The 10,088-nt window shown below is 46.0% G+C and overlaps 2 protein-coding genes across 2 annotated transcripts; one reads left to right on the top strand and one right to left on the bottom strand.

Annotated features, from left to right (window-relative positions):
• The first annotated feature begins 5,227 nt into the window (after positions 1–5,227).
• On the top strand, positions 5,228–7,074 carry LOC112873594 (GDSL esterase/lipase At1g31550-like). The gene is made up of 5 exons (XM_025936603.1): positions 5,228–5,585; positions 5,677–5,898; positions 5,983–6,134; positions 6,265–6,535; positions 6,638–7,074. Exons 1-5 carry the CDS (start codon positions 5,330–5,332, stop codon positions 6,862–6,864), a joined length of 1,128 nt encoding a protein of 375 aa, XP_025792388.1. The 5' UTR covers positions 5,228–5,329; the 3' UTR covers positions 6,865–7,074.
• Positions 7,004–9,648, bottom strand: LOC112873595 (10 kDa chaperonin, mitochondrial-like). Its single transcript, XM_025936604.1, has 3 exons — positions 9,452–9,648; positions 8,027–8,166; positions 7,004–7,225 (listed from the first exon to the last, which is right to left on the bottom strand). Exons 1-3 carry the CDS (start codon positions 9,554–9,556, stop codon positions 7,177–7,179), a joined length of 294 nt encoding a protein of 97 aa, XP_025792389.1. The 5' UTR covers positions 9,557–9,648; the 3' UTR covers positions 7,004–7,176.
• Positions 9,649–10,088: the final 440 nt, after the last annotated feature.

Here is a 10,088-nt window from a genome sequence, read left to right as displayed (position 1 = left end):
CGACTGCAACAGCTAGCGCTTTTATTTGTGTTGGCTAACTGCTAATTGCTTCCTAGTTATGCCGTAATAACCACGAGCGAGCCACCCCTCTTCCCTGGGGAGACCTCCGTCAACGTGCCTTTTGTGTTGGTATTGCGATCGGAAGGAAGACTTACGCCGGGGGGGGGGGGGGGGGGGGGGGGCGGGTGGGGGGCGTGGGCGCGGGGGGTGAAAAGGAGATCCATGAGGCCATGAGCCCATGACAGGTGATAAAAGTAATCACAAAGAAAAAGCTGCGACTCATGGGCTACCTAGAGCACCATGAGATGATGTGAGAAAGAACACAGTGACACTACTAGCGCCTAGCCAACAACTACGTAGGTACCCAGGTGGTGAGCAGTTATCCGACAGTGGTCAGTAGTAGCCTTCAAAACATTGCATGCAGTTCGTATAATTGGCCTCAGCGCAGCCTCTCGAGCATGAAGCGTGAGAGGACATTCTCTGCACCTACCTACCTATCACATTATCCAGCCACTTGGATTATGGGCCTGCTTAGTTCCCAGCGAAAAACGTAAAAAAACTGTAAACGCGAAATTTTCGAAGGAATCTTTTACTAATTTGAAGTACTAAATAAAGTCTATTTACAAAACTTTTTGCATGGATGGGCTGTAAATCGCGAGATGAATCTAATGAGCCTACTTAATCCATGTTTTGCAACAGTGATGCTACAGTAACCATCCGCTAATTATTGCTTAATCATGGATTAATTAGCATCATTAGATTCGTCTCGTGATTTACAACCCATCTGTGCAAAAAGTTTTGTAAATAGACTTCATTTAGTACTTCAAATTGACAAAATTCTTTTAAAAAAACTTTTTTGCGTTAATGCTTATCTAAACAGGCCCTATATTGTAGGACAGATCTCCTATTGCTATTGCAAAGCTAATTCAGATCACATTTGTAACCACTAGTATGCATCACGAAAAACTAGAAGACTCGTAACCCTTTCTCGCTGCTGATGATCTCCGAGAGCATGATGTCATTAGCATCATGCAACTAACAAGACATTTTTAGCCCTTTGGCTTTGGAACGGGAATAATGGAGACTCATCTTCCTCACGTTGTTTGTGCACGTGATGCAAAACTTGCCGAGCAAGAGCAACAGGTTCGAAGGAATCTGTAGGTAAGGACAGACGCTGTTTGGAGGCCATGCATGAACATGCTCCGTCCTATCCATGGATAGCTTAGCGGCTAAGAATCTAATGTAGGGCTGCTAGTACAGACGGTGTCCGAAAGGCGCCTTTTATTAGGCTTTGCCATCATCGATCTCCCCCGTCATTGCCTTTGCCTCCCATCCTATTCCTATAAAAAGTGCACTGGTCGTTGTTCTCCTAGCAGCATCGTCGCCATCGCGGACAAACAACTAATGGACAAATAAATAAAAGTGCTTCGCTCTATGGCGAATCCAGGATTCGAAGTTAGGGTGATCCAAGACAAAAAATTTGAATACCACAAGTCCACAACAGATTAATAAAATATCTTATAAACATCTCCAAATCCAGATTTAAATATGAAACTTGCAGCAAATGAAGCTTACACACTTATAACAGCTTACACACACACACTTATAATAGTTCAAATAAGATTACAATACTACTGGCTGTTTCTTCTCAGTTCTACACTTTTCTCTTGGCCATGAAAGTCTTCAATATATCATCTTCATTCACGATGAAGAACATATCTCGTTCAATGAAGATGGTCAGGATATCTTCTAAAAGACCCACTCATCCTATTTCTTGACTCGCTCTTGACCGAGTTCATTGCTGAAAATGCAATAAGCTACAAATTGCAATATGTAATTCTTAATCCTACCATGGCTAATCGGCTACCAATCTAAAACTAGCAGCTATGAGCCTACGAATTGCAAATTTGTAGTCATGTTATTATGTAGTGCAAGTGCAAGCAACAAGCTAATTACCTTGCCTCTGTGGACCGTGGCTCCGTGGATTCGTCGAAGCTCGCAAATTTGCGAATTGCAATAGGCAATCGCAGGCTAGCTGCCAGCACGCATGCAGGTCATGCCCTCGGCCCTCCTGCAGTCCAGCTCCGCGGCGTGCGCTGGTAGTAGCTCGGCAGCTCGCAGCAGTGCTGCCGGCGGCGTCGCGGCGCCGCCCCCAAACCCTAGGCGCGGACAGCTGACTGACTAAGGGAGGCTCGAGGCAGGGAGCGATCTGCGGTCGGGGAGACGGACGGACGCAGTCTGGTCGAACTGTCGCTGCCCCTTCAGATTCTTTTGTTTTACAGTAAGGGGGCATTCGATTCCAACAGCTTATAACAAGTTCTGTAATATCGAATATTTTGATACTAATTATAATATTGAATATTTTGATACTAATTAGAAAGATTAAATATAAGCTAATTATAAAACCAACTGTAGAAGTCTAGGATTTATTTGCAAGACGAATCTATTAAATCTACTTAATCTATAATTAGCGTATATTTACTGTAGCATCACATGGGCTAATCATGAACTAATTAGGCTTAATAGATTTGTCTCGCAAAAAAGTCTAGAGGTTATGGAATTTGTTTTATTATTGATCTATGCTTAATATTTCTAATTAGCATCAAATATCCGATATGACGAAGCTTATAACAAACCTGTAGTAACTAAATATAGCCTAAGATACTACTTGTTGAGCTGTTTCTTAGGATGGGCTGGGCCCACCCTTTGGATCCGCCCCTGGCTTCACTTTGGAGCAAAAGCTTTCTGCCTGGTGTAGTGGTGTTCTTGGGCATGGCTAGCTATAGGCTGCGTTGTGCTCTCTCCTTGACGTGTTATTTAGCCATTTCTAGTGGAGATTTTATAAAAGTTTCATGCATATTAAATAGGATGACATGTCACTATTTTAGATGATGTGGCACTGGATTAATAAGAATAGAGATGAAATGCCTTTCATCTAGATGAAACCATATATACGCGGTTACCAACTCTTGATGAGTCTTAAAACTAAATGTGATGAGAGACTATAAAATAGCAAATATGAAACAATGCATTGTAGAGTAGGTTTCATCTATAATTTTTTTGTATTTAGTTGACGTGGTACTTTTAGAAATAATAAAATAAAACCATCCATCGGGACTGTGGCCTTAGTGCAAGCAACAATCGTGCTGATCGCTACAGAAATGAATAGATAGTAGAGCTACGAAGCGGCAGCAGCCAGCCGCAGCAGACGATGACTTCAACCAAATGAGCAACCTGTCGAGACTAGTCGATCTGGGGCAGCTCCAGGATCGCACAATTTTGAACCGGCGATTTCAGTTAAGCTTGGCCTGTTCAGAGTGAGGATGTCGTGTCCTAAACAGGTTTACATTCCTTCCATGAAAGAGAGATGCCCATCTTAAGAAAATTGTGTCAAGTTGTTGCGTTTCTGGCAAACAGTGCAAGCAAGGCCCACGGCATTTGCGGCGGAAGGGTGCTGCTTGAGAAACACCGAAAAAAAAACTGATGGCCCATATCAGCCCAATCTGCTCTCACTTGACCGGATCTGTTGGGCCAGAGGCGAACAGGCAAAAACAACTAGGCCCGTTTTGGTACCGGACACGTCGATGATGATCGAGTGAAAGCAAAACCAGTCAGTTACACGCATTCCAAGTTGGAACTATTCAAAATATTCAGTCACCCACGCATCACTTCCAATCAAACTGTGCCACATGTCATGTACATGATTGGTTGGTTTCTTTCCTCACCTCATCTCAACCATTAATTCGTTTCTACAGCACTACATATAATCTTAAATACTGGGAGGTTGAAAGATCGAAGAACACGACCTGATCATGCATAGTGCAATCAAATCGATCAAAACGGATCTGCACATCTTATTTTTCCAAAAATAATATATAACACGTTGAATGATCCAAGTCAAATCGGCGGCTTACTCCATTGGCAGCCCGCCGCCGGCCTCATCTTTCACCTCAACCACCGCTGTGGCATGCATGCATCTGGCCATGTCTAGCGGTAAACGGAGCATACATATGGTCTATGTTCGTTTGGAATTTTGGGAGTTTAGCATATGATCATACTCCCTTCATTCTGCAAAGAGTGCAATTTTAGTTTTGTTCTAAGTCAAACTTTCTTAAATTTGATCAAAATTATAGAGAACAAGATCAACATTTATAATATCTAGCTAGTAGTTATACTATGAAAATATACATAATTATGAATCTAATGATATGTATTTCGTGTCATAAATATTAATATTTTTCTCTGTAAATTTGATCAAACCTAGAAGGGTTTGACTTAGGACAAAATTAGAATTGCATTCTTTACGGGACGGAGGGAGTATATCATTCCGTATTTCGATTGCAATCGAGGATGACAAGAGTAACCGAATACAAACCTTCCGGTGGAGAATCACGGGTTGATCTTTGCTTGCGCAATCATGACTAATCTACAAAAACTGCAGATTTGACAAGATCGTCGCAAGAGGGCAGTGTCTTAGGGTATGTTGGATTTCTCTAGTTTTCAAGAACTTTGCATACCTCTACTGCTCCACAGACCAACGGCTGTGCAACTTTTATATAGGATTTTCTACTAGTTTTGCATATTATCTGTCGAGATTTCAACACGTGACCTTTTGAACTGCGAGCGCTAAAGATGGGTAGACTGAATGCCAAGCTGATCTCATCGTGATCTATTGGTTGCCGCACAGCATTTAGAGCGAAAGTGACTGATGACTGGCATTGTCTGTTGAGAAGAGCAATTAGAGTTCGACTATCTATGTTGACATCCAAAACAACATCTCTAGTAGCACTCTACGGGATGGAGCTACTAACTTGGTACACCACGCGACTACTTTCCTGTCGAGCTAAAAAAATTAAGACGCTAGATGTGCATGCTACTGACAGTGTCTTGATTTTTTGAGATTAAGACTTGATAGTGTCTTGATGCCAGTTCGTTGTGTGTTTAACAACACGTGCTCAGTTGACTAAAATTTTAAATGAAGTCTTCTCGATCGATCAGTTAGCTGCCAACCAATAATGCGCGATGATAACTTAAATTGTTCATCAGTTGACATCGAGAAAGGAACAGGTAGTGCAAGATTATGTCCATGATCTTACACGCAAATTAAACCGATCGCCTAAGATTGTGTCGATCTTTGCACACGCAAATTTTGATCGCGTATCTATTCTATACTCATCTATATATGGACCTCAACACAAGCAACTGATGACAATTCACCGGTGAATGCGTGCATTTGCTGACCAATTGAAGGACGACCGAATCGACCAGAATACCTGTTTCCTCTTTGCTTGCATGCAGCTTGTAGGTTAAGGAAGGTTAGCAGACACCCATGGCGTCTTCCATGGTGCGTCTCTTCCTCCTCGTCTTGTGCCCGTGTGCAGCCATCGTGTCGGCCGGCCGGTACGACCCGCCGGGCGCGTCCTGCTACAAGCGCCTGTTCAGCCTGGGCGACTCCATCACCGACACCGGCAACCTCGCCAGCGTGGCCCCCAACAGCTCCGTCCTGGCGTTCCCCTACGGCGAGACCTTCTTCCACCGCCCCTCCGGCCGCTTCTGCGATGGCAGGCTCATCGTCGACTTCATAGGTATAGTAGGATTCATTAATTCATCCATTCAGCGCTCGATCGATCGCCTGATGCTGACGTGAGCACTACTTGCCCTTGCCCCTTATTGCAGCGGAGGCGTTGAAGCTTCCGTTCGTGACGCCGTTCCTCGCCGGGAAGACGGCGGCGGACTTCCGGCACGGGGCGAACTTCGCGGTGTCCGGCGCCACGGCGCTGGGCCAGCAGTTCTTCCGGGACATGGGGCTGGACCTGGCCATCCTGCCGCCCTTCTCGCTGGACGTGCAGCTGGGGTGGTTCGAGCGCGTGCTCCACTTGCTCGGCCCCACCGAGAAAGGTAACTGGTCTGATCATGCGACCAATAGATCGACTCGAGTGGCATCAACCTGAATACTGAATTGACACGTGTCCGTGTCCGCAGAGCGGCAGGACATCATGTCGAGCTCGCTGTTCCTGCTGGGGGAGGTCGGGATCAACGATTACAACCACCCCTTCTTCCAGAACCGGTCCTTCGCCGACGAGATCAGGCCCCTGGTCCCGAAAGTTATCGAGAAGATCGAGAACGCCACCAAGGTATCTCCATCTCCAATTCTTCATCCTAATTTCCTACCAAAACCACACAGCAAGAATGCAGAACGGAAGAGTCATCAGCTCCATCCCATGACGAAGTAACCTTGATGCTCGATGATCGTCACATCGTCAGGTGCTGATCGGGCTTGGAGCAAAGAACATCGTCGTCCCCGGGGCTGTCCCCCTGGGGTGCGTCCCTCGTTACCTGACCCTGTTCCAGAGCGACGACCCCGGCGACTACGACGGCGCCGGGTGCATCCGGTGGCTCAACGAGTTCGCCGAGGAGCACAACCGCGCGCTCCGGCGCATGCTGGGGCGGGTCCTCCGCGGCCCGGGGGTCGCCGTCGTCTACGCCGACTACTACGCCGCCGTCCAGGAGATCACCCGCGACCCTCGCAAGCACGGTACGTACGGACTACGGAGCCTGCCACCGCGAGTGGAACGACGCTCTCCAGCGGCCGCAGATTAATTAATTAATTAACGCCGCACGGATGATATGGATGCAGGGTTCAGCAAGGACGCGGCGCTGACGGCGTGCTGCGGCGACGGCGGCCCTCACAACTCCGGCGTGCTCATCTCCTGCAACGCCACCTCGGTTCTGTGCCCGGACCCGTCGGAGCACATCTCGTGGGACGGCTTGCACCTCACCGAGGCCGCGTACCGGCTCGTGGCGCTGGGCGTGCTGCACGGGCCGTATGCCGCGCCGTCCATACTGTCCACATGCGGATGTTGATCCCAAAACTGAACAGTTGCGGAGTCGCGTCTAACAACAGCAGCACGAAATAAATCAAATCTGCGAGTAATGCTTGTTCTGCACCCAGCAGATACGGCTCATCTCGTAGGGCAGCGCAAGGAGAACACTCACGACGGCATCCATTCGAATTCAAAATGTTTAGGATGAGGCAATGTTAACGAATTCTCAAACAATGGATGGGCTTTGTTTTGTGCTCCGCAGACACCAAAAAAGAAAAAGGGGTAGCCGTGGCTACACTCCTGCATCTCAACTTCCAAACAACTCCATCCTTCAGATCCTGACAGCCCAGGATTACTCCTCTAGCTTTCCCAGTATGTCGTGCTCTCTGAAAAGAAGGTACCTGAGACCAATTCAAGCAGCCAAGTTAGAGCTCATGCGATTAACAAATCTGAGAGAACTGTGCATGAATTGATTATCAAAAAGAAATAAAAAACTGTGCTTGAGTCTTGAATCGAAGTTGCCTTTAGCTAAGAAATTTATAATCATCGCCCAGTGTTAAGAATTCATATACCATATGAAGTAAAATAGTGGCAGCACACCATAAAAAATGAGCAGATTAGAAAGAAACAAATCCCATGCTACTACATAGAATCATGCACAGAACTATTACTCTCTCCATCCTAGTATATAAGGCGTAACCACCTCGGGTTCAAAGACCAAGGAACAGATTTAATTCTCTCTATCAACACTAGTATTACTGCGTATAGAGAGGACGCGCCTTATCTTATGGGACTTGACTAAAAAGTGGTACGCCTTATATATTAGGACGGAGGGAGTACATCCAAATTGGTCAGGTGTTAGTTTATATAATTCAGCAGCACCTTCAGTACTTGGATATATAACCAGCTAAAAAATGTAGCAAAACTTAAATCACGTGAAGGAACCCAGTTGCCATTTCACTTGTTGATCACCGGTAACAAAACTTAAAGACAAGTAGCACCTTCAGGTCTTAGCAGAAGGAACCCAGTTGCCATTTCACTTGTTGGTCACAAGGTGACACTCCAGACTACTAAATTACCTTCCAGAATGCAAGTTTACAAGTTGAATGTTTCCGAGCTTATAGAATGACAACCGAAGCAACAGAAAAGGGAAAACAAAAGAACATAGTACTAAATTGATATGATAAACAAATGTTACGTACTCTTTCTCAGCGAGCTTCACTTCTGTTCCACCGTACTCAGGAAGTAGAACAGTGTCACCTTCATTCAAAGATACAGGGATCAGCTTGCCATCCCTATCACGATCACCTGGGCCAACAGCTATGACTTTGGCAGCATTCAACTGGATTCAAATAGAAGGTATGTATTAGGCCCCAAAGGAGCATAAGAAAACAAAATTCAAGACCTACAATGGACTAAGTTGACCTGATTAAGTACATTTCAACTCGAGCTCACCCAACGCAATGTGCACCCACAACTATATGCAAATTTACCAGAAAATTGTGGATACAGTACTATACAAAGAGAGAAAAAAAAATGCAAGCTAACTGCTTACACTGCCAAGATTGATCTGTAAAGGGCCTCAATCATGGCTTGATGGAAATATTGCAGTAACAGAAAATACATTGCCACCTACTAGTATGTAACATTGCCCAAATAAGAAGCATAGAATGCAAAGTAACCTTAGTACTAGCATAAATCAGCAGTGTCTTTTGTAGGCTACATAACAAAATCATCAAGTTCAACATCCAAGGCAAAACCATGGTCAACAGCAAAATGGCCTAACAAGCCGATATAATCATGAATCATAGACCATAAGTATAAAATAGGAGATAAACAGTCCTGGTACTTCAAAGACCCATATAGACAAGAAAGAACCTACCACACACTGCTGCATCAAGTGAGCTGTGTTTTAATCACAACACAGGAATTTATGCAATATCACTCCACATCAAATGTTTCTTTCTTGATGCTTGTACAGAAGGTTATCATAGCAATTAATTAGTGGCAACTACGCAGCATCAAAACCCAATTTCTTATTCAACTGTAAATAGTTTGAAGCCTGTTATGGGTTCTCTAACCCTGCCTTAACATGGATTCCCAAGGAGCATAAAAAACCCATGTCATGGAAACAGAATTCCAGCCTAAATTTTCAATAAACAGTTAAAAAGATTTCACCTTGGAACAGGTTCATGAATTCACACTACCACCGGACCAGAGATACCATCACGGGATCATACAATGGCACAATTTTGGGCATGACACATGAATAATGAAGATTAGTTGCAATGCCCAAATCACACCAAGCTAGCTCTCCTCAATGGACTGGTTTACAGAATGCTCAAAACCCTCACTTGCAGTCATCTCACCACAATCTGATCAATTTCTAATAATTACGACACGTCACAGACTCAAATCTATACAACTTTTCCCCAAGCACTGCGATACTTCCATTGTCCCCTCCCTCGCAACAGGAATCTTCTGAACTTCCCCGACCCGAATCTACAAACCCAAAACCACGCCTCGAAGGCCGCTCGCGCACAAATGCCGCACGAATCGCGCGCGGATGGAGCAAGGGCCCAACACCAAAAGCTGGGAGAAACGAGCGAGATCTGCGTGCCGCGTACCTGCTTGGTGGTCTCCGGGAGGAGGATGCCGCCGGCGCTCTTCTTGGGCTGCAGCAGCTTCTCCACCAGCACCCGGTTCAGCGACGGGATCAGACGCTTCGCCATCGCCGCTGTTTTCTTCTTGGGGAGCAAGTTGATGCGGGGATGCTGTTCCTGCTTATCCGGTGGCTTTACTGTTGCCGCGGCCCGCAGGGTTTAGGGTTTATTGCCTTTGGAGAACGGCGACGGCGCGGGTGGAGGGAGTTTTTACATATTTGCCCCTGGACAGCGTGCGGGGTGCGGAGCTGCGGCTGAGGGTAGAATGGGGAAATGGGTGTCTCGAGGGAGGTCTAGAAAGTTCCAAGCGAGAGGAGGTTCCAGGTCGGTGCGCACTCATTCGTTGTTGGGCTAACGGCCCAACGTGCAAGCTAATGGGCTGGTGCCCATGGTGGCGGAGCGGTCAGATACTGCGGCGTGCGGGAACCTCGACGGTTATGGGCCAGAGTCCAGAGAGTTGACTTGAAGGACACTGGGCTGCAAATGGAGCCTCTTTGTTTCTTTTTTCGTTTTTCCTTTGTCAGATTTTCATTTTGCGGAGAAAAGCTGTAGATGCATTATCGAAGTTGTGGCGCATGTTTGCATAAAAAGGCCTGAACTC

This window comes from Panicum hallii, chromosome 9 (genome assembly GCF_002211085.1).
Source record: "Panicum hallii strain FIL2 chromosome 9, PHallii_v3.1, whole genome shotgun sequence".
Lineage (NCBI taxonomy): Eukaryota > Viridiplantae > Streptophyta > Magnoliopsida > Poales > Poaceae > Panicum > Panicum hallii.
This window is presented reverse-complemented; position numbering and strand designations above follow the sequence as displayed.